The sequence below is a fragment of the Ustilago hordei genome (genome assembly GCF_900519145.1).
Source record: "Ustilago hordei strain Uho2 genome assembly, contig: UHO2_contig_19, whole genome shotgun sequence".
NCBI lineage: Eukaryota > Fungi > Basidiomycota > Ustilaginomycetes > Ustilaginales > Ustilaginaceae > Ustilago > Ustilago hordei.
Window position 1 is genome coordinate 23314 of NW_024545256.1, and position 24074 is coordinate 47387.

General features: G+C 50.6%; 7 protein-coding genes across 7 annotated transcripts; 3 read left to right on the forward strand and 4 right to left on the reverse strand.

Moving 5' to 3' along the window:
* Positions 1-1499: 1499 nt before the first annotated feature.
* On the forward strand, positions 1500-2654 carry UHO2_06456 (uncharacterized protein; the record flags this gene model as incomplete). Its single annotated transcript, XM_041554873.1, has 3 exons — positions 1500-2065; positions 2135-2420; positions 2472-2654. The coding sequence occupies 3 exons, from the start codon at positions 1500-1502 to the stop codon at positions 2652-2654; spliced, it is 1035 nt and encodes a 344-aa protein (XP_041410807.1).
* Positions 2655-8563: 5909 nt separating this feature from the next.
* On the reverse strand, positions 8564-9526 carry UHO2_06457 (uncharacterized protein; the record flags this gene model as incomplete). The annotated part of the gene is made up of 1 exon (XM_041554874.1): positions 8564-9526. One exon carries the CDS (start codon positions 9524-9526, stop codon positions 8564-8566), a length of 963 nt encoding a protein of 320 aa, XP_041410808.1.
* Positions 9527-12042: 2516 nt separating this feature from the next.
* On the forward strand, positions 12043-12554 carry UHO2_06458 (uncharacterized protein; the record flags this gene model as incomplete). The annotated part of the gene is made up of 2 exons (XM_041554875.1): positions 12043-12132; positions 12261-12554. The coding sequence occupies 2 exons, from the start codon at positions 12043-12045 to the stop codon at positions 12552-12554; spliced, it is 384 nt and encodes a 127-aa protein (XP_041410809.1).
* A 361-nt stretch (positions 12555-12915) lies between these two features.
* Positions 12916-15153, reverse strand: UHO2_06459 (uncharacterized protein; the record flags this gene model as incomplete). The annotated part of the gene is made up of 1 exon (XM_041554876.1): positions 12916-15153. The coding sequence occupies one exon, from the start codon at positions 15151-15153 to the stop codon at positions 12916-12918; it is 2238 nt and encodes a 745-aa protein (XP_041410810.1).
* A 737-nt stretch (positions 15154-15890) lies between these two features.
* UHO2_06460 (putative SPB1 - required for ribosome synthesis, putative methylase) lies at positions 15891-18677 on the forward strand (the record flags this gene model as incomplete). The annotated part of the gene is made up of 1 exon (XM_041554877.1): positions 15891-18677. The coding sequence occupies one exon, from the start codon at positions 15891-15893 to the stop codon at positions 18675-18677; it is 2787 nt and encodes a 928-aa protein (XP_041410811.1).
* A 241-nt stretch (positions 18678-18918) lies between these two features.
* Positions 18919-20055, reverse strand: UHO2_06461 (uncharacterized protein; the record flags this gene model as incomplete). The annotated part of the gene is made up of 1 exon (XM_041554878.1): positions 18919-20055. One exon carries the CDS (start codon positions 20053-20055, stop codon positions 18919-18921), a length of 1137 nt encoding a protein of 378 aa, XP_041410812.1.
* Positions 20056-21481: 1426 nt separating this feature from the next.
* Positions 21482-23393, reverse strand: UHO2_06462 (putative ran GTPase activating protein 1; the record flags this gene model as incomplete). Its single annotated transcript, XM_041554879.1, has 3 exons — positions 21482-21830; positions 22110-22268; positions 22357-23393. 3 exons carry the CDS (start codon positions 23391-23393, stop codon positions 21482-21484), a joined length of 1545 nt encoding a protein of 514 aa, XP_041410813.1.
* Positions 23394-24074: the final 681 nt, after the last annotated feature.

The window sequence follows — 24074 nt, forward strand, 5'->3', positions numbered from 1 at the left end:
CTCAAGAGGCACAGGGGTGCCAAGCAGGAGAGGCCCCTGAACAGTACTCGATGAAGAAGGTGTCAGCGGTCGCGTGCCTGAAACCTGAGATCAGTAGTAGTATCAGTACTATTACCGATTCTGTCGAATTATGCGACAGTGCTAATGGTATTTTGATTCTTAGTGAAATATGCAACAGAGCCTTCTCTGTCACCTTTCTCATTAGAATCTGTAGTTGTATTATCATTATGACAGATTTCGACTAACTGCTGTGGGCACTCCATCCAGAGGTAGCTCGGCACGATCAAACTATAATATGACTCTAAGTGAGCTTGATATTGACACCAATGGTCTGGTGTGAGTATGGGTTGATGATGCCAACATGAGTGTCCAGTGTGTCGGCTAACGCTTGTAGTGATCCCCGGGCCGCAGTGGATGTCTGCCTTCGGTTCTATTGTTATCTGGATCGCTGGTTGCTACAAACTGCCTTCGGACATCAGGAAACAGTGATACAACACATGTGCTTCGATGAGGAGCAATCTGTTGATTACTTCTATGCTGACTGTGAACTAATGATACTTATTGCTTGAAGTAATACTAGTTCATTTGATGAGTGTAGAGTGGATGGATTCACTCAACCATTCATGACAAGAAGGTATGCCTATATATCTCTTCGCAGCATCGCCAGCGACACTGCTCCTGCTCTCTCTCTCCAGAGAGTACCCTCTTCATCAAGTATTGTACAGGTGTCTCCAAGGAGGCACCTCCTCCATATCAGACCTTGTCCCTCCTATCTTACCTGAGCTGTGTCAACTTCATCGACACTGCTCCTCTTCTTCATGTCCCTTTCACTGGTGTCCTTTACACAGCTCTCCTTCCTCTGACTGGCAACAGTTCTCTTTTACTCCTGTCTTGTGGGCCCCTGAGTGGTAACCGTCCATGTGTCACTTGAGCTCGGTCCCTCTCGTGTGTGAATTGTCATACAGACAACCTTGCTACTGATCTCTGCAGAATCTGCCACAAGGTCTCGCTTGTCACAGATTCTGGTGGGATTTGTGATATTGATGATGCTCATGCTGGTTTCGCTGTGGTCAGCCATAGAGCTGATTCTACTGCCGATCTTGGTGAACTCTGTCGCAGCTCTTATGATCTACCCGATTCCACGATTCCTGTGCTGCCTTCATATCATTTCGGCCTTCCCTCGCTCTGCACAGCTTAGGCCCATGACATTACCCCCCTCTTAAGAGCCGAGCTCCGTCGAGGCATGTTCTGCACCATGTCTAAGTCATACTACCATCTTGTTCCATCTACTCATCATCAGTATGAGTTCTCGTTACAATACTCGTTTGCAGTCCTCCGCTAATGACGCTATTCCTGCCTCTAGTCGTCATCGGATCGTTCTTCGACTACATCCACATGAGGAATCGGCTCCAACAGCCGCTCCTCTGTCTCCTCCTTCATCTGCTGTTCCCTTGGCTTCTCTGGTGGCTCGTTCACCACTGGAGCCTCTTTTCTTGGGGATGGATGACGACGCGGTCATCTCTCCCCTCCCTTCCCTGTACTTGGCTCCCATCATTCCCAACCCTGTGGGGTATGCCCCTTCCCCGGATTCTCCAGCCATCGACCTGTACGAGGTCAACTCGCGACGTGCTGCACCGGAGATGATGACTCTGGAGTGCCAAGCAATTTGGGAGGCCGAATTGGCCCGGTCTCCCACTCCACCTCCTGCTGCCAACGAGGTGATCAACACGATCCTATTGGCTCCTCAGCCTGAGACCCCAGTATATCGACTGGTGGTCCAACCTTTGATGCCACCGCCCCGCTGGGTGGCTCGTCGAACTCCTCCTCCTCCTCCTCTGGATCGCCACCTTCCCAGCAATGGTGAAATTGCTGGGTGGTCAGAACAATTTGTCACGGCCGAGCTCTTGACTTGGGTCACTGACCATTACTACCCTCCAGACTGGGATGTACCAGTTGGTTCCTTACCAGCTAAATGTCTTCACCATTTAGTCATGCTTTGCCTCACAGAGGGTTGCATGCCATGGCCCAGTTGGCAGTGTCGATGCTGCTTCAACTTAGGCATTCTGTAAGTACACTTCTCAACTTTTGCTTTCGACTCTGAACTGATACTGATGAACTCCTTTCTTCATTTTAGCTGCTTTGTGTCTGCATTTACCAACCCGTTTGGTGAACATACCCGAATCCCTCATGCCTGTGTGCACTGTTACTTAGCCAGGTTGGGTCACTGCAAGCGCAGCATCCCAGCTCACCCCGGCATGGATTACACCAGTGATGGGACTCCAAGTTTGCAACCTCGTGGGTCTCATCAGGTAGAACGTGCACACTTAACCATAGCGGATGGATATGGTCCTGGATTGGTTCAGTCAGACGAACGAACCACCGACCCAGTGATGACCCACGGCTGGGTGGCTGCAATGCAGGTCATGTGGCACTTACACTGACAGGAATTGGTAAGTTCCCTCCTCCATATGCTCCAGCTATACATTGAGCGTCATGACTGTCTGTACTCAGAGTGTCAGCCTCATGAGTCTGTCACAGAGTCTGGTGGTCCTCCAGACCTCCTTCACGAGTGGGTTGCCCCTACTGAGGAGGAACTGGTGATCCATTCGTCACTTGCTCCTCCTCCTCCTCCCTCTTCCTATGTTGACATGTAGCAACATGTCTCCTTCTGTAATGTTGATGCCCTTGTTTTTTGAACTGAGTCTGTGGCCTGACTCTTGTGATGTTGATTATGAGCCTGGCTGTTGAGTACCATGCTCTTGACCCTCCTCTTGTAAGGTGAGAGTAGTTTTCAGGTCCTCTTCCTGAAATCTGTCATACCATTAGTACTGTGACAGATTTCTGCATAGTCTGTAACAACTCCCTTACTCTCACATTTTTTGCTCAAATCGGTTCTAGCTCTCTTCTTACCAATTTCTCCTTCCCCTCGTGCTCGTTTAGCCTCGTCCCCCCGCCGAAACCTCATACTCCTGGATGAGGTCAGGACAGTTGAGATTCAACAATGGTTCCCAAGAGGCAGCCTCCTCTGGATACCCCTTCCAAAGCACCTTGTATTCTGTCACCCCATTGTGTGAACGCTTGCCGACAATGGCTTCAACTTCGAAGTCAAGATCCTCGTCTGGTAGCAATGGTACGATTGGTTGTGTCGATCGTTGAGGAATAGAACTATTCCTTGCTGGTTCAAGCAAGGACACATGGAACACATCATGAACTCTGAGGGTTGCAGGCAATGTGATTCTATAGGCTCGTCAGCCCACCCTTTCTTGTACCAGATAAGGTCCTGTGAACCTGGTGTCCAGCTTTGGTGTGGGTTGCCTGGTCTTCCAGTTCTTGCGATTGATGTAGACCATTGTCAGGGGTCTCGCGCCTGAAACCCAGGTCGGTCTGTCGAGATACTCGGTGACTATTAAACTGTGTGACAGCTATTGTCTCGGTATCGGTGACTATCAAGTTGTGCAGTGACAGCAGGTGGCGTTCGTTGTATATACTATCGTAGGTTTCAGCTGACCTCTGTGGACACTCCGTTCAGGGGTAGCTCGGCACGATCAATATCAATGTTATGATGACACCAAGGTCTGGTGTGGGTGTTGATGATGATGAGGTTGATGGTGTTGGTGATGAGATTGGTGATGTCGATGATAATGAGGTTGATGGGGTTGATGATAAGGTTGGTGGCGTCGATGATAATGAGGTTGATGGTGTTGGTGATAAGGTTGGTGGCGTCAACACGAGTGTCCAGTGTGTTGACTTGATGCTTGAAGTGATCCCCGGACCGCAGTGGACTACTGCCTTCGGTTCTATCTATATCCGGACCGCTAACCTGCTATGGGCGCCTTCGGACGTCAGGTAGTGGTGATACAACACACACACTACGATGAGGAGCAACCTTGATAGATTGCTGCTATGCTGACTGAAACTAATGTATACTTATGCTGAAGTGATAACTAGTTATGGTGAGTAGAGTGGATGGGGATCCACTCGACCTATGATGATGAGAAAGCATGGTTATATACCTCTTCACAGCATCGCCAGCGATGCTGCTCCTGCTCTCTCTCCAGAGAGTACTTTCTTCATCGAGTACTGCTCAGGGGCCTCTCCTGCTTGGCACCCCTGTGCCTCTTGAGTGGTGTCGACTCCTTCGACACTGCTCCTCCTCCTCATGACCTGTGTCGACTCCTTCGACACTGCTCCTCCTCCTCATGACCTGTGTCGACTCCTTCGACACTGCTCCTCCTCCTCATGACCTGTGTCGACTCCTTCGACACTGCTCCTCCTCCTCATGACCTGTGTCGACTTCCTGTCTCTCGAGCCCCTGAGTGGTAACCATCTGAGCTTGGTCCTCCTCATGGCTGCGCCTGCTCTTTGAGCTTGGTCCTCCTCGTGGCTGTGCCTGGTCCTCCTCGCATATGGGCTCAGTGCTCCTTTGCATGTGAATCCATAGGAGTCCATGGTCTCCATGGAGACTGCACTACGACCATGCTCTCTACTGGTATCGACTAGGTCTTCGATACTTGTGCTCCATCCATATGAACCAGTGACCCTCCTGCTTCTTGAGCATCCAGGCCCATGACAACCATGTCGCCAACCTTGAATTCTATGTCCTTGTGTCTCCAGTTATAATGATTGACAGTATGATGCTGTGCCTCCCTGATCTGTTCTTGAAGATACTTGCAGTGCTCTTTACCATCAAGCAAGTATTCAGAATGTTCGGGGTTGTTTGCTCCTAGGTGTTGAGGAATGTCAGGATGGGCTTTCAGGTTCCATCCATAACATGCAAAGAATGGCGAGACACCGATGCTATTGTGTATGGTATTGTTGTACACAAACACTGCAGTGTCGAGCAAGCCAGTCCAGTCATTCTGTTCATAGTTGCAGTACATACGAAGGTACTGCTCTACTACTTGATTGACCCTTTCCATTTGCCCATCCATTTGAGGATGATAAGCAGTGCTGAGCAAATGTTTCATACCCAATTGATTGGCAAATGCTTTCCATGCTCCTGAGATGAACTGCCTGCCTCGGTCCGAGACCATGTGATCTGGATAACCGAAGTGTCTAACCAGATAACGCCATAGTAGCACAGCAGTCTGTTTTGCTGTGACTGTTTTGTATGTAGGGGCCAGAATAGCAAACTTGGTCAATTGGTCAACAATGACCAGGATTGAATCATATCCCTTTGATGGTGGTAATCCTTCAATGAAATCCAAGGATATAGAGCCCCATGGTCTGTCTGGAGTAGCAAGTGGCTGCAGCAAGCCATATGGGCGATGGCAAGGAGCCTTGTATCTGGCACACACTTGGCAACTTGTGACATAATCAGCAATCCAGGCTGACATGTTTGGCCACCAATAGTGTCGTTGGGCCAACTTAATGGTAGCATCTCACCCCACATGTCCAGCTGTGATGCCATCATGACATTGAGACATGACCATGAATCGCAAGTGTTCTACAGACAACGACTGTCCATCAACTTCTTTGGCACTTCGTGAATGACGGTCATTGGTTCTCCCTGGCATCATTACCTTAGGGATAACCAATTGTCCACCACTATACCACAAGCCATCTCTGATCTCGAATGGCTTCCTTAGATGGATCTCCTGAAGCTCTGGATCCAGAGGCTGGAAGATTCTGGCCAGATCTTTGATTCCTTTTGTGGCTATAGACTCCATCGTGAGGACAGGAGCCACTAATACAGAATCGTCACCTGAGCATGCAGTTAGAACCGATTCTGCTGAAATTGGCAGTATCATGCTTGCTATTACATTTTCAGCTGAAATCTGCTGCAACTCATTCCCTGTCGTGATTTCATTTTCGACTGGTTCAAACACCTGGGGAGGCAGTAGTTGTCAAACATTGTGCTCCTGCTCTTCGCTGACTGGCTGCATGTCAGCTCGTCTGGTGAGAGCATCAGGTTTGCCACCCTTGTCTCCTGGTCGATATTGTAGCACAAAGTCGAAATCTGCTAACAATACTGCCCATCTTGCTTGTCTGCCAGTGATATGACATTGTGACTTAAAGTACTTGAGCACTTCATGATCTGTGAGAATGACTAACTGACTTGGTAGTCCTGCTAGCATGTGTCGCCACTGAGTGAGGCAGGCGACCACTGCAAGGAGTTCCTTGTCGTGGATCTCATAGTTTTTCTCAGACAATGACATCTTCCTTGAATAAAATGCTACTGGGTGCCAACACCCTTCATGCTCTTGTTTGAGCACTCCAGCGATGGCAAAGTCACTTGCATCTGTTTCCAGCCTTGTAGGAAGGTGGTAATTGAAGTGACGAAGTACTCCAGCCATCATGAATGCTTGGATGAGTTTGTGGAAAGCTTGTCAAGCTTCTTCCGGCAACTCAAACTTCTTGAAACATTCAGTCGGTTTCACCAGTGATGTTAGTGGCTTGGCGATTCGAGCAAAGTGAGCAATGAATCGCCTGTAGAAGTTGGCAAAGCCAAGGAATCTTTGGATATCATGGATTGATTCCAGCATTGGCCACTCCTTGACTGTCCATACTTTCTCAGGATTCATCTCTACCCCTGTGGGTTTGATGATGTACCCTAGAAACTCTACTGCCATGGTGTGGAACTCACACTTCGACAGTTTAGCAAACAGCTGATTGTTTCTCAAATGGGTGAGAACTTCAGTGACATGTCATATGTGTGCTTCCTCTGTGTCACTGAAGATGAGGAAGTCGTCCAAGTATACAACAACATATACTCTGATGATGTCTCGGAAGATGACATTGATGAATGATTGGAAATGAGCTGGTGTGTTTGCTAGCCTGAATGGCATCACCAGGTACTTGTATAGTCCCAATTGTGTACCAAACACTGTTTTCCATTCATCTCCTTTCATGATGCGGATGAGGTTGTATGCTGCTCAGAGATCTAGCTTGGAATAGATCTTCACCTTTCAGAGCAGGAACAGTTGCTCCTCAATGAGGGGCAACAGAGCCCTGTTCTTGACAGTAATCTCATTGAGTCCCCAATAGTCCACACAAAGCCTGAGGCCTCCATCTTTCTTAGGTACAAAGAGCACAGGTGACCTTGCTGGACTCTTCGATGGTCGTATGAACCCCTTCGTGAGGTTCTCATCCAGATACTTCCTCAATTCAGACATTTCTTTAGGCCCTTTGAGATACAGTGGGCCCTGAGGCAGTCGACTTCCTTCCATTAGTTCAAGGTGAAGATCATGTTCAGTATGCTGGGGAAGCCTGTCTGCTTCCACCTTGTCAAACACATCATGAAGGTGTTGGTACAGCTTTGGTATATCTGCTGCCGTCACCTTCTTCTTGATCTCAACCTCCATCTCTACTCCTTTATCGGTGCTGGTAGGAACGAAACCGAAGGCTGGGAGTGATGAGGGTGGTACTTCCAATAACATGAACCCTATGGGTCCATCCTCTAAAGCTGCCTGAAGTAAGCGCTTCGCTGAGACGAACTTGTTTCCATGCATGGTTGGTTGTGCCATTTTTTCTTTGTTGGAGCCCATTGCCACAGATTTCATTGGAATTGGTGATAAGCTATCTCTTATGGCAAGCTCCTGTTTTTGCTCACCTGTTATGGTGGCTTTCGTCAAATTCTGTGACAGTTCTGCTACTATGACTGATTTCGATGCTTTTGATTGTAAGCCCCTAGTTGCGGTGGCTTCAGGGGGTCATTTTCGGTCCTGGGACTTGAACTCTAGTTGGCCTGTGTCCCATTGTATGGTGGGCTTGAGCCTTCTGAGCTCGGTGAATCCCAATATAAGGTTGTAGTTGGCAGTATCGGCTACCGATACTTTGACTACACCTAGGCTGTGCTTGCCAATAACCACCTGTACAGTCGTGGTGCTATTGATAACGAGCTGGTGTCCAGTGACACCATGAATCGATCTTGTTTTTGAGGGTTTAGTGGGTATTAGGTACTTACTGATAAAGGAATCTGAAACTATGGACAAGCCAGCACCAGTGTCAGCAAGTATATGAGCAGGATGGTCTTGGACTGTTCCTGTAAGCTCTAATACTGCTTTTCCTTTGCTGGTGGAGAAACATATTTGGCAATCTTGATATATACACAACGATGGCGAGGAGGTTTGTAGAGCCATGCATGCCATCAGTGCATTGCCCCACTGTCGTTTCCCTCATCATTGACATCTTGGGGTTCCTCATGATTAGTGTCATTAGGAATTTGGTATTGACTGAAGTCTAGGTCATCAGGGTCACTCGTTTCAGCACTGCCTGTATGCCCATCCCCTGAGTCAGTGGCCCCTTCTTCGAAGGGGTCTTCTGTGGTTACCATGACCCTTGGGCCCAAAGGTCATGGTCCCAGAGGATCTGCCTTCTTGCTTGGACAGTCTCTGGCCCAATGTCCAACACCTTTGCAGATATGGCAAGTGCTATTGCCTGGTACTGTGGGGCCTCCTTGTTTCGGGCCCGGTACATACTGCTGAGGTAGCAGCCAATTGGTTGGTCTGCTTGGGCTTCCTGCCATTATTGGTGCCAGCATACGAGTGGAGTTTCTTTGTGCCAGTTGCCGAACGGGGAGTGAACTCTGAGTGGGTGGCGTTGGTTGGATTCCTGGGTTCAATCATGGAGGGGCAGCGCTTGGATGCCTAGCAGAGGACTGCTGTAGCAGCATCCTCTGTCGGTCAATATCTTCAACCTCTCGGTACCATCCCCACCTCTTTGCAGGTGGGTTATGCTCAAACTTTTCTTGCAGACTACATGTGAGACTGCCTCTGAACAAGTCAATGATGAGTTTGTTATCATCCAGATTGACTTGTCCTTCCAGGTCTCTGAAATGTTCCACATGGCGTGTGGTGGCACTGGGTGCATTGCTAGTGAGTTTGAGAGCCAGCAGCTTGTTGTAGGCTTCCATTCTAGCATTCTGGGGATTGAATTGTTCCAACAGCTGCTCTGTAAAGTAGTGCCAGTCATTGAATAACCTTCCTTCCCATGCCCTGTCAATTCGGAGCTTGGAGGTCCACCACTCCCATGCATTCGCTTCCAATTGAGAGCCCATGTGGTTGATCATTCTTGTTTGCTCATATACCTGGTTAAACTTAAACCAGGCTTCGGCTTCGAGAATGAATATCTCCACATCTTGCGGGTTAAACTTAGGAAAGGGTGTGGTGATTGGCTTTGATCGAGAGAGGTCTGCCAATACACTAGTATCCTCCTCCGAGTATGGGGCATAAGGTTCCGTCCTAGTCCTACTATATGGATCCTCCCTGGGTTTGTAGTACCTTGGCCCAGTGGGCGATGCATACTTTTTGTAATTAACATCGTCTTGCTCATCTACAGCAGCAAACGAGACCAATCGTCTTGGTCGTGATGCTGGTGTAGGAGTCTGAGGGTCTCCTAGCATGGATTCATCTCCTCCTGCTTGATCTTCTGATTGCAAGAACTCAATCGTCTCTTCTCTGCTTAGGTGAGCACAGCGAAGTCGCTCTTCTCGTTGGCCTTGCCTGGTGAGCTCAAGTTGGGCTTCCAATAGTGCTAGAAGCCAGTTGAGCTTATCGTTGAGGCCTTGGTCTGTCATCGTGATCATGGGGTGCTGCTTGAACGATCCACTCTAATGTCAGCGGTCGCATGCCTGAAACCTGAGATCAGTAGTAGTATCAGTACTATCACCGATTCTGTCGAATTATGCGACAGTGCTAATGGTATTTTGATTCTTAGTGAAATATGCAACAGAGCCTTCTCTGTCACCTTTCTCATTAGAATCTGTAGTTGTATTATCGTTACAACAGATTTCGACTAACTGCTGTGGGCACTCCATCCAGAGGTAGCTCGGCATGATCAAACTATAATATGACTCTAAGTGAGCTTGATATTGACACCAATGGTCTGGTGTGAGTATGGGTTGATGATGCCAACATGAGTGTCCAGTGTGTCAGCTAATGCTTGTAGTGATCCCTGGGCCACAGTGGATGTCTGCCTTCGGTTCTATTGTTATCTGGATCGCTGGTTGCTACAAACTGCCTTCGGATGTCAGGAAACGGTGATACAACACATGTGCTTCGATGAGGAGCAATCTGTTGATTACTTCTATGCTGACTGTGAACTAATGATACTTATTGCTTGAAGTAATACTAGTTTGTTTGATGAGTGTAGAGTGGATGGATCCACTCAACCATTCATGACAAGAAGGTATGCCTATATATCTCTTCACAGCATCGCCAGTGACACTGCTCCTGCTCTCTCTCTCCAGAGAGTACCCTCTTCATCAAGTATTGTACAGGTGTCTCCAAGGAGGCACCTCCTCCATATCAGACCTTGTCCCTCCTGTCTTACCTGAGCTGTGTCAACTTCATCGACACTGCTCCTCTTCTTCATGTCCCTTTCACTGGTGTCCTTTACACAGCTCTCCTTCCTCTGACTGGCAACAGTTCTCTTTTACTCCTGTCTTGTGGGCCTCTGAGTGGTAACCATCCATGTGTCACTTGAGCTCGGTCCCTCTCATGTGTGAATTGTCGTACAGACAACCTTGCTACTGATCTCCGCGGAATCTGCCACAAGGTCTCGCTTGTCGCAGATTCTGGTGGGATTTGTGATATTGATGATGCTCGTGCCAATTTCGCTGTGGTCAGCCATAGAGCTGATTCAACTGCCGATCTTGGTGAACTCTGTCACAGCTCTTATGATCTACCCGATTCCACGATTCCTGTGCTGCCTTCATATCATTTCAACCTTCCCTCGCTCTGCGCAGCTTAGGCCCATGACAGAAGGTACTCTCTGGAGAGAGAGCAGGAGCAGCATCGCTGGCGATGCTGTGAAGAGGTATATAACCATGCTTTCTCATCATCAAAGGTCAAGTGGATCCTCATCCACTCTACACCCATCATAACTAGTTATCACTTCAGCATAAGTATATATTAGTTTCAGTCAGCATAGCAGCAATCTATCAAGGTTGCTCCTCATTGTAGTGTGTGTGTTGTATCACCACTACCTGATGTCCAAAGGTGACCCATAGCAGGTCAGTGGTCCAGATATAGTTAGAACTGAAGGCAGTAGTCCACTGCGGTCCAGGGATCACCTCAAGCATCAGTCAACACACTGGACACTTGCGTTGATGCCACCAACCTTATCACCAACACCATCAACCTCATTACCATCAACATTCACCAACCTTATCACCAACACCATTGACCTCATCATCATCAACACTCACACCAGACCTTGGTGTCATCATAACATACATATTGATATTGATCGTGCCGAGCTACCCCTGAACAGAGTGTCCACAGAGGTCAGCCAAAACCTATGATAGTATATACCCAAATGCCACCCATCGTGCAACTTGATAGTTGCCAAGCGAATAGCTCGTCAAGACTGATACCAAGACAATAGCTGTTGCACAGTTTGATAGTCACCGAGTATCTCGACAGACCGACCTGGGTTTCAGGCACGAGACCCCTGACACATGCATGCATTGGCTGACATGTGGTGACCAATCAGAAGAGGTTTGTGGGAGACAATGCTGAGGCACAGATAAGACAACTCTGAGGTATCACATGGCACACTCACTAACAGGTGACAAATGGAGCTACTCAAGCATGAGACTAAGGTATATATACAGATGGTCTTGTAGTCATAGTTCATAAGAAATCTCAAGTATTGCATCTACCTCACACCTGTATGAAAGGAGCTAGGACATAGCCCGGATGAAGTGGTGTCTTGCATGAACTTCAACTCTGGATCATTAGGTATAGCAACTCCCACATTCGGCATGTGCCACCTATATGTATATATATGAAGCTGGGAGCACCAGGCTCTCGCCATGTTCACTCTGTCAATTGAGTATATTTGTTTCTGTCTAAAACTAGCAGTGACATTGTACTTAGACTCCACCCGATCGCCAGTTATCGGGACCAAACTCCATCAAAGCTAAGTTCAACAGGGTCCGGCAATATCGCTTCTTGAGACATCCAACCCTAAGTCGCTCTTCTTTCCGCACACCATTCTCAACCATCCGACAGTGCTTTCGAAGAAACTTCTCTTTTTGCAATGCAGCTTTATCGGCCCTAGAATCGATTGCTTAAAACACATTCTACCGTCGTCGCCATGCCGCCCGTCAAAAAGCTGACGCAAGCGCAAAAGGAGATCCTGGCCCTGTATAGGAAGGGTCTCCGAATGATCATGACAAAAGAGCAGGTAAGTTGATTTTCCTCGAATCTGTCTTGACAGGATCTTAGCCAAGATAATGACCGATATATCTGTCAAATGCTCTGTTCGATCTGCTCGATTCACGCACACACGCTTCCGCCCGTCGTACTTGACAGGAACATCGACGAGATTTCACCATCTACTTGCGCTACTTCTTCAAGCATCCATCTTGGGGCGGCGGACTTCGAAGAAGTGACTTTTCACAGATCGAATACATGCAGCGAAAAACAACAAGACTCCTCGAGGCAACCTTCGAGCCAAAGTCTGTCAAGCATATCAACCTGCCACACGACATTGAGAAGGATATGCAAGAGCTCGGACTTGCGCATTGGAGACGGGCCTTTCGCCATGCCAGCTCGGCTGCCGACTCATCGGATTCTTCAGCCTCAACAATACCGTCCTCGAATTGACCCCACAATCTTGTAAAACACCAATCACAATGTCACCGCAATGTAACAACCAACCAATCATCGGGCCCGCCAAAAGCAACATGCATCACCCCTGCCTTAGCGCTAATACAGACACATGACACAATGGCTCCATCGCTCGAACAGAACCTCTTCTCCATTGGAGAGATAACGCTACTCACCAAAATCTACTCAGCAAAGCATCAGGAGCCGATAGCACACAGACGTGAGGATGGGGAGCTAATGTGTACAATTGATGGTGTATCATAGGAGCCATGTAGCTGAAAGGGCGCGATGCATCGTGAATTTATCAGAATGTGAGAACTGGAGACATCATCGTGTTCGTAGGCAAACCACAAAGTGCTCAGTTGAGCAGCTCTTCGGTTTCCTCGATGATCTCCTCCATCCACTCCTGCACCTCCTCGGTGGCTTCCTCGGCAAGGTTCTTGGCGTGATCGACGCTTTGTCCCACAGCCTCGCGCCCGAGTTCGGCACGCAGCTCTTCCAAGTCTTGGCGAGCTCGTGCGCGCCATGCCTTCCATTCTTCCAAAATACGCTGGTACAGCTCGCGCTCTGCTGAAGCGAGATTGGACTCCTCGGCAGCATCAGCCTCCTCGAACTGCTTGGAGTACTCGCGCAAGTTCTTGCGCACCTTCTTCTGGTCCTCCTTGGAGAGCAACGTGCGTGGGCGAGGACGCCACAAGATCTGCTTGAATCGGTCCTGGATGTGCTTTTGCAACTCCTGGCCCTTGAAATCCCAGATGGCGAAACCGTTCTCAAGCGAATGGCGCCAAACGGATGCCGAGGTGGCAACATAGCGGCCTGATGGGTCCCACTCGAGGTCAGTGATACCGTAGTGCTCACCAGTGCCGATGAGCTTGACGTCGTCGGCAGGGTCGGCGGATGGGTTGCCCTGTCGAACCTCGTGCATGAAGTCGACGTCGTACCATTCCAGGTCGAACTTTTGCGAGCTGCCGAGGGTAACAACGATGATGTGACGGCCACGGGGCGACCAGAAGAGGGCATTGACGGTCTTGTTGTCGAATGCCTTGAGCAGGCGGAAATCACCCTTGGGGTGGAGGTGGAAGAAGTTGAGCTGAGTCTTGATAGTGATACCGGGTGCCGGTGTACCGAGCTGAGGATCGTTGCTCGAGATGAGGGCAAAATGGGTTCCGTGTGGCTCCCATGCAAAGGCGGTGACGGCATCTTTGAGCTCGACAACCTCGACGGGTAGATCCTTTTCTCGCATGCGGAAGATCTCGAGGTTGCAGAACATGGACTTCTTGGTTTTGGTGTGACGGTCGACCTTGACACAGAGGTAGTCACCCTGAGGGTGCCAGTGAAGCTTGCAGTCGGAAACGTTGAAGAGGTTCTTGGAGCGGAGAATGGTTCTTGAGGGCACGGCCATGACGGTGACACGTGCAGGCTGGTTGGCCACCTCGGGCTGCCAGTAGACGATCATGTTGTCTCGGACCTTCTTGTTGGGTTTGCTGGATTCAGCCGCCTCGCGATCCTTGTCGCCCATGGGGCACCATTCAAAGTCGACGACACCCTCGATCTTGATCGACTTCTTTTCGAGCAGACCCATAGAAGGGGTCTCGTACACGCTGATAGCCTGGCCCGGGTTGAGACGAGCGCAGTACTTGTCATCGGGGCTCCACTTGAGGAAAGGCCAAGAGAAGCCTTTCAGCTGGCCTGGTTGACCGCTCTCGTCCTGAGGAACGGGGAAGGTACGCAAGAGATGACCGGTTCGGACCTCCCAGATGGCGATGCGGTTGCCCTCGTCTTCAGGGCCGAAGAACTGAGGACCAATGGGAGCGTTGTCGGGAACCTGGATAGGCTCGTGAGACCAAGTGACCATGAAACGTTCGCTTGGGGAAAAATCGACGAGACGGGCGCCTGGATGAGGGAATCGCATGAATCGCTCGCATGAGGGGCCACCCCAGATCTGGATACCTTGGCGGTGGAAGGTGGTGAGGAAAGTGCCGAGAGGAGACCACTGAACGTAGCTTTCCGTCCAGCGAGGACGGTTGTGTTCGACCTGAGGATCGGAAGCGCGGTTGTGCCATGCAATCTCGACGTCGTCACCACGGCAAATGACAAGCTGGTCACGGCCGGCGGGGTCTGCGAGCCAGGAGCGGAGGTGCTCGCGAGGCTTGAACTCCTCTTCAGCGGGCTCGACGTACTCTTTTGAGAGGTTGGCGTACTTTTCGACGTCGGTGAATCGGTGGACGGAGAAACGGTGCTTCTTGTCGAAAGCGTAGCCGTCCATCTGACGGATGGCCTGAGCGGCATCCTCGGCGGAAGCCATCTCGACGAAAAGGTAACCCTTAGATTCTCCACTGTCGGCGTAAGGGATGTGCATGCCCTCGACGGCAACGTCGATGCCGGCGTGAGTTTTGAATCGCTTCTGAATGGTCTCGAAAAGCTTCTGCTGACGCGACTCGGTGATGACAGGAACACCTTCGATAACGATCACATCGTCAAGACCCTCGTCGAACTTGACCGAGTACTTTTGTTCAATGTCGGAAAAGTCAATGTCGGCATCGTCGATGAAATCGAGCTCATCGACACCGTTGGTGATGTCGTCTACGCTGGGCATATTGTCGGGCAGCGCTGCTGTATATGAAAGGGAACGGAGCTGATTGCGTCTGATGCAAAAGACACTTCAATTCGCAGCTGGACGGAAGTTGACTTTGCGATCAGAGTCAGTAAAGGGCTGACGGCGGAGGCGAAACGATTACGTAGGTGAAGGAAGAGGTCTCTACGACCGTTTTGGGGATGTTGACGGATGATGGTGTGGGTAAGATAAGAAGCAGAGACGAAGGTGAGAATTGCAGCCAGTCCTAACGACGACGATGAAGAGCTTTCAAAGTGTAGAGCAGGCATGTGTGTGTGCTCCTTCTGTCTCTTCGAATCGGATTGTTTTTTTGGTCTTTTTCTTTTTTTTCCCCTTCACTTTCCTTTGTTCGAGCCTTTTTGAAGTGCTTTCTTCCTGAAGTCAGACTTCTTCCAGCCAATACAATTCGCCCCGCCAAGTCAAATTGAACGCGCTCCCAGCTGGAGAAGGAGACAGCAGAAGTGCGTCGCCCTGAGGAACAGCGACCGCAGCTTCCTTCTCGTGCGACAGATGCTCAAGTCAGGGTCTTCTCTACCAGAATCGCTTTTCCAAAAAAAAAGTTGGAAATTTTAGAAAAAGTTGAAATTGTCAGGCGAGCAACGAACGAGCTGAGCCTTTTCGGATAGAGTGACGGTGGCATTGTTTGCTCGCCATCCACCATATCACCTTGACCCATCTTCCTATCTCCCCGGCGTTAGCGTATCGCCACTCGCTCCAAGATGGGTAAACAGGTCAAGAAGACGGCCAAGGGTCGTCTCGACAAGTTCTACTGGCTTGCAAAGGAGCAAGGCTACCGCTCTCGTGCCGCCTTCAAGCTCGTCCAGCTCAACAAGAAGTACAACTTCCTCGAAAAGGCAAGATGCTGCATCGATTTGTGTGCTGCTCCAGGTGGTTGGCTGCAAGTCGCTGCCAAGCACATGCCCGCCAACTCACTCATCGTCGGTGTCGATCTCGTCCCTATCAAACCCATCCCAAGAACCATCACCTTTGCCGAGGACATCAACTCATACAAATGCAGAGACCAGCTACGTCAGATTCTCAAAGATTGGAAGGCCGATATCGTCATCCATGACGGTGCTCCCAACGTCGGTACTGCTTGGATTCAGGATGCATATGCTCAATCCGAGCTCACACTTCAATCCTTACGTCTCGCTGTAGAGTTCCTCAACGCTGGCGGTACATTCGTCACCAAGGTCTTCCGATCAAAAGATTACAACAACCTTCTTTGGGTATTCAATCAGCTCTTCAAAAAGGTCGAGGCCACCAAGCCCTCCTCGTCTCGTAACGTATCCGCAGAGATCTTCGTTGTCTGCCAAGGCTACAAGAACCCTGCTCGTATTGACCCCAAGTTCCTCGACCCCCACCATGTTTTCAAGGAGCTCGACCCTGCCGCGCTCGCTCCCGAAGATCAGGAAGCCGGTGTGCCCCTCAGTCTCAAAGGTACATCAGCGGGTAACGCACATGCCAATGTCTTTGAACCCAAGAAGGTCCGCAAACACAGAGAAGGTTACGCCGACGGAGATTATACCCTTTTCCACTCCCTCGATGCCATGGACTTTGTCAAGGGTCAAGACGTCGTCGGCATGCTTGGTTCGTACAACGAGATCTCGTTCAAGTCAGACGAAAGCAGGAAGCTCCTCCATCTCCCCGATACTACCGATGAAATGCGAGAGAACTGCTCCGATCTCAAAGTTCTCGGAAAGAAGGACTTCCGCAATCTCATGAACTGGCGTAAGGAAGTGCGTTTGACACTCGGTCTCGATGTCCCAAAGTCAAAGCAGAAGGATCTCGCAGAGCAGACCGAGACGGTCGAAGTTGAGGAGATGGACGAGGATGACCAGATCGATGACGAGCTCGTCCGACTCAACGAAGAAGCCGCCAGAAAGGCACGCAAGGAGAGGCGGCGTAAGAACGAGATGCGTCAAAAGAAGATCCTCAAGATGCAGCTGCAAATGACCACTCCCATGGACATCGGTATGGACGTCATGGATGACCAACTCGGTGCTGGCAACGGTGACATCTTTGACATCGGTTCTGGCGAGAAGGTCTCCAAAAAAGCCGCCATGCAACAGGCTGATCTCAGCGACGATGAGAGCGAGACCATCGTCAGCTCGCACGATGACGATGACGATGACCCAGAGGTGCGCGCAAAGCGTTTGGATGCAGAGATGGACGCGCTCTACGACGAGTTCAAGACAAAGCAGTCGGAGCGCGATGCCAAGTTCCGCGCCAAACAGGCCCGTCTCAAAGATGCCAAGAACGACTCGTGGCACGGTATCAAAGATGACGACGAAGAAGACGAGGACGAAGACGAAGGCAATGAAAGCGACGAGAGCGAAGGAGGATACCACGTCGTTCAGAGGCGCAAGGAGCAGGAGGAGACATTCGACACCGATGACGAAGAGGACGAGGAGGATGAACGTCTAGAGCGTGAAGTCTTGCAGTCATCCAAGAAGAGGAAGCGGGATGCTGCTGCCATATCATCGGAGCGTTCGGAGCTCGATAATGCTGACAACGCCGGCAAGCCTGCAAAGCGCTCGCTTGTCAATAGTCTCGTCAGCGATGCCGCTCTCAGCGCTCAACAGAGTCGCGAAGCATCCATCTGGTTTGACAACCCGCTCTTCAAGGATCTCGGACTGGAGACTCCAGTCGCTGATATCGAGCAATTGCCAGACGAAGAGGAGAATGACGAGGATGAGTGGGAGGAGGCCGGGGACGACGAAGAAGTGGACAGCGACGAAGACGTGGGCTCTGTTGCCGACAGCGATGAGGAGCAAGAAAATGACTTTGAAGTCGTTCTTCAGGATCAGGAAGAGGACGCCATCCCTGACGACGAATGGGACTTGGATGGTGAGGACCAAGAAGCCGGCAAGCAGAAGCGTATTCAGGATCACGGTCTTGCCACCGCCGAAGCCGTCTCATTGGCACAGGCGCTGGTCAACCGCAAGATCACCAAGGAAGATCTTATGGACCAGGGCTTTTCTAAGAACAATTTTGTCGACAAGGACGGTTTGCCAACATGGTTCCTCGATGACGAACAGAAGTACTACAAGGCCAACATCCCCATCACTAAGGAGGCCGTGCAGGCTCTGCGCGAGCGTCAACGTGCTCTCGACGCAAGACCTATCAAGAAGGTGGCTGAAGCCAAGGCGAGGAAGAAGATGCGCACGCTGCGTCGTCTAGAGAAGGCGCAGAAGAAGGCCGAGACCATCAACGAGAATGAGGACATCTCGGAGAAAGAAAAGTCCTCGACCATCAACAAGTTGCTTTCCAAGTCGGTCAAGGGCGGTCAGAAGAAAAAGGAAGTGCAGCTTGTCGTCGCCAAAGGTGTCAATCGAGGTCTCAAAGGTCGACCCAAGGGTACCAAGGGTCGTTACAAGATGGTCGATCCTCGTATGAAGAAGGAACTACGTGCTTTCAAGAGGAAGGCCAAGCGCGACGGCAAGAAGCTTGGCTCATCCAATCACAAACCCAGAGCAGCAAAAGGCTACGGGCCACGCAACTGATCCACAGCATTGTCGTGTGTCAGAGCAACACTGTCACCTCGCTCTTGACACTTTTGCATTCCTATATCTCCACACCTTTCGCAGCATACACATTTATCCGATCATCAATGCATTGTTTTGTCACCAAAATCATTGCTCTCTTTACTGGGCATTGCCGTCTTTTAAGTGCGTTGATTGTTTCCTTGATTGCGTGAGAAGAGTAATGTAGTGACATTTGTACATTTGTGGTGAGCATTGAGGTCTACTTTGACTCCTTCTCCGACGGCAGATCCTCTGGAGGTGCCTCAAAGACAACAGTGGGAATTGCGGCTGTGGGTGCGATGGTTGAGCTTGATGCAGTTTCTTCGGCTGTCGACGCGGATGAGGCTGCAGCCTCTTTGGATGCGGTAACGGATCCGGACGACTTGGTCGAATCAGAGCGCTGAAGACCGCTGGATCGAGAGCCAAAACCCTTGTTCGCCGAGAGACGTTGGTCGAGCGCTTTGAGGGCCATAGCTCGACGGCGTTCTGCCTCGGCGCGAGCGCTGCCGTGCTGAGGCACTTGCCCATTCAACGATGCAGATTCCAAGTCGGCGTAGTCTCCGCTTGTCCACGGCTGGACGATCTTAATCTTGACGAACAAGTTGAATAGCGTTGTCGAGATGAACTGGACTGGCTTTTGGGCGAAGGGAGGGAACCAATTGACAAATGCAAATGCCTCGCTGCGGTCTCCCTTGAAGCCAGATTCGTTGACTTTGAAGAATCGCAAGTAGGCCCACGAGATGAGCCATCCGAACTGGATCAGAATCCAAGGCGAAGTGTACCCGATCAGGCACATGACGTTACTGACAGTGACGTACAGCATCGGTAGATCTTTGACTCGAATCTTCAGAGCACCGCTCAGAATTTGGACTTGGTGCTCTGGGATGAGCTGGGTGAAAGCGACGAGGAAAGCGGTCTGTAAGGCTTGCAAACCGTGGAACTGGGTGCCCCAAATGAGCACCTCCTTGCGGAAGACACAGAACAGAAGAAGTTGCAACCCCCATGCAATGATGTTGCTACCGACAAGGACGACAGCCGCAAACTTGACTAGCTCGATGGCACCCCACTGACGTTCGAGATACCTTGCTGCGAGGGGAAGAGAAATGATCGAGACCAAGAATTCGAGAATGGACGACTCGCAGAAGCTCGAGGTGATCAGCGTCCATGGATACCAGAAACTAGCGCCCGGTACGATGACCAGCCAAGGAAACTGCACTGCGCTCGCTGTTCCGAACCCTAACCCAGTGCGTAGACGGAGGAAGAAAAGCAGAGTCGAGGAGGCAAGGAGAGCTCCTGTCAAGGCCCTAGTTCCCGGCGGAACATTTTGCAAGAGTGTCGATAATGAAAACACCGCCATATTTGCATCCGTGCCGCCTCTTCTGTGGATAGAGAAGGCAGAGGCAGACTGTCGCGAGCGAAATCAGGGGGCTGATGACGAGAGACTGTATCCGTGAAAGGCGTGGATGATGATGAAAGCTTGAAGAAAAAACGATGAGACCAACTCAAACACACTCGGCGCCTCGCAAAACAGAAAGGCTCGTCAATTCACAGTTTCGAAGCGCGTATCTATCCTGGCAGCCGAGTTCCGAAATAAATTTGTCGCTGATTACGGTCTAACATACGCCAAAAACTGCGTCAAATCTCTCCAAGGACCATGGGTCGACATCGTCTATCACCATCCGAGAGTCCTCGAATACGACGAAAGCAGCGTATCAGCCGCTTAGAGCTTGTCGTAAAAGTCTCGCGTCGAGCGTGATGGTAAAATCAAAGCTTGGGATCGAAAACAATTGGGACGAACACACATCGAAGCAGACCGGCCTTCGGACTAGTGTTTCGACATTAGCAAGCATACTGCAATGAAGAAGCATTCTGACACTCTCAGCCGTGATAAAATGTCGAGCTTGTGGCATGATGATTGCATGCTTTTGACAAGCAGCATTGCTGTACATGGCTGCCTTATCTCCCCAAGACCAGCCGAAGGTGTACGATAAGAGTTGAAATCCAGCTAAGTCCCCGCACTACACTGTACATTAGCAGTTTCTACTTTCGGAGATGTGCTTGAGATATGGATGTTCCTTTGCCGAGCTTCGCTTGGGGATAAGCTGGAACAGAGCTGACGATGTGGGTTTTAAACGAAGATAAGGCTAGCAGGCTGTAAAAGAAGAGATCAGCATGGAAGCTGTGACAAGCAGAACCAGCAATTTGATCGACTGTGACAATGAAGAGGCTGCGTGTTTGCCATGATATTGCTGCGTGACCGTAAAGGGTGGCCTTGTTGAAGACGTTGTCAAAAGTGGAGCCATCAGCAGGCGTGCACCATTTGCCAGTCGCATTCCAGAACCCTCCGTCCTTTTGGCAGTACTGAGGAGCATCCTCCTTATATTTGGATACATTCGTCTCGTTCTCGGAACGTATCAGGATGCGGAAGTCAATCTACAGGCGGGAGAGTGCGTATTGATCGATCCAAAGGTCAAGTATCAGTTCAAACCTGCACCAGGCAGCGTGGGCTTGGCGGCACATGAAGTTTCGATGATGAGCTGTTTCTTAAAGGTTCACGAACACCTGCATTCTGCAGAGCCATCGGAGCGCGCCTTGCAAGTGGATACGACTGTGCAATGATGGCACACAAGGATAAAGAGCGATACTTTGTTCTCTCGTCTCTCATCACGCTAAGCAGATCACAGACAGCTACCTCGCACTTGATCACACAGTATGATGCACTGAGATACGGTAGATATGACAGACACGCTTAATCTGAACTAGCTTTTCATGTACGAGAAGCATCACTTGAGCAACTCACGGATGGCGCCCCAAGCTGCACGGAAGCCACGCTTCTTCTTTGGCGCATCAACAGCACCCTGAGCTGGAGCAGATGTCGTGGCTGCATCTTTTGAATAGAGCTCGCCCGAGAGGTCCACAGCAGGGTCGGTCGGTGTACCATGAGCGGATGTTACGTCGCCGCTGGTCGCAGTGACCTGCTCGGTAGCAAGCTTGTTGGTTGCTTCGGGCTCAACAGCGGTTGGAGCTGCAGTAACTTCCTCGGCAGCAGGAACATCAGGTTGTGCTGCAGCTGCGGTCTTTTCGGGCGCCTGAGCCTTTTTATCCTGTGCATCTGAGGTCTTCGCTCGAGTGCTGGCGAGAGGAACACAGTGGAAGCCGTTTCGAAACGAAAATGTATTGAGAGATACAAGTACAGTATGGGTCAGTGCGAAAGAACAGCATGGCGTTGGCAGGGAAAGCATGTTTGGTGTCTATGTGGATTTGAGAGTACACCGAGTCGCGTGACACGACCGATGCAGCCACTGTGCCGCTACACCAGATGTCATGCTAGCGTCATTCGGTCGGGCGAAGGTTTCGTGTATGATCCTTGGGAGAGTCTATGCAGAGATATAAAGTGTAGGGTGCGCTTACTTGTTATCCAGACTCGTCTTTGAGAGAGCAGCAGCGAGCTCATCAGTCTCGTCCTGGGTTTCAGGAGCTGCTGGCTTGCTCACTTCCTTGTCGGCATCCTCTTCTTCTTGGTCAGCTTCTTCTTCCTCTTCGCCTTCGCTCTCTTCTCCATCAGGGTCCCTGTAATTGCGAACAGATTAGAGGCAATAGATAATGTTAGCTTTAAGATCCTTGGAACTCATCGATGCGTCAGTAGAGGTCAACTTACATCTCGTCGAGTTCGAGCAGTGCGTCCTCGTGGCCGTGCTTGGCTAGCGCACTCTTAATCTTTTCGATGCACTCGTCTTCCTCATCGGCCCAGTTGCCGTTGATGTCGAGTTTGGTAAGGCTGATGAGGTGGAGTTCAATGGCGCTTCCGAGCTGATGCAAGACCTTTCGATCCAAGTCACAGTACTGGACTTGGATGGTCTCGAGTGCTGGGTTGCTGCCGTTCGCAAGCGCACCAAACACGAGTGCGCCACCTTTGGGTTTCAGCAGACAGTCGGAAAGGTTGAGGGTCTTGAGCTTAGGCCACTTGGGAAGACAAGCGGCGATGGCGCGGGAGCCTCGAAGGGTGGCGGTGTTGTCTTGAAGATCGAGAACTTCGAGGTTGGGGCATGAGGCAAGACCTTTGCTGATGGCTTCGATACCCTCCATGCGAATACCATTCTGGAACATGCGAACCTCGACCAATCCGCGGTGAGCAGCGTAGGCTTTGGCCCAGACAGGAGCGGAGCCATTCTCTAGGCGATTGCGTCCGCAAATTACGGTACGAAGGTTGGATTGGAGGCCCTTTGCGTTGAGGTTCTGTGCAGCCTCGTAGAGAGCTTCGGCGACTATGGTACCGCCAGTAATACCGAGACCGTTGTTGTTGAGTTTGAGGACGGAGAAGCTGTGGTTGTTCTTGAGGAAGTTGACCATGGGTTGGGCAGATCGGCCACCGAAAGCATTGTCGGACAAATTGATCTCTACAAGGCTGGTGTGGTCGGTGAGAGCATCGCAGAGGGCACGGAGAGCGTCAGGAATCTCTGTGATGAGTCGGCCGGTGAAGATATCGGCAAAGTCGGCGACTTTGAGCGTCTTCTTGTTCTTCAAGACATCAGCGAGAGCTTGGCATGCATCGACACCGAGCGTGTTGCCGCCAAGATGAACCTCTTCGAGGTCGGTGATCTGTTCCAGCTTTTCGAGGTGGGGCTGAATGTCGGCCTTGGAGTCGAGTTTGAGGCCCTGACCTACAAGGGAGAAGACTTTGGACTCGTCCGCCATATTGCTGAGGTTGAATGTGGGGGTTAGGGAACAAATGGTTGCTGAGGGCGGAGGTAGGAAGAAAAGAGCGTTGTTCGGTCGCTTCGCGTTCCAAAGTAACACAAAGCAAGTGTCACACGCAATAGGCACAGGAACACACACACACGACCCTCTCTCTGCTATATCTTTTCCATCTTGATTTTCCCCGATTCGAGACGAGGAAGAGTCGATCCGAGATCGGGGAATCAACTTTCGCGCGACATGATCTGGCGATCTAGATTTGGTGAGCTGCGGCAAAGCCCAACTCCATCTCAGCTGCGGCCGAACATCATCGCACACCATCAGCCGAGCCGTTTCCGTCGTCTCAATTACATTGTAATATGCTCAGATCCAGCATCAACACCGCCGAGACTATCTGGAAAGATAAGAAAGAGAGAGCTGAAGGACTGCAGGAGTCTGCCCCAGGGTAGCTCGTTGCCGACAGAATTGCTCCACCATCTCCTCTAAGCTTTGCTGCTGGTCGTGCTGAGCTGCGCTCCAAGCCGTTGTCCCTGGTTTGCGTGCAAAGGCTGTGAGCCCTTTTTTTCCTAGTTGGTGTGTGCGCGCGCTTTCTTCTTGGAATACCAAAGCAATTTGTATTGCTCGATAAATCCACATCTGCAAGCGAGCGGCGGTCAGGCACTGGCACAGTGGCCAACTTTG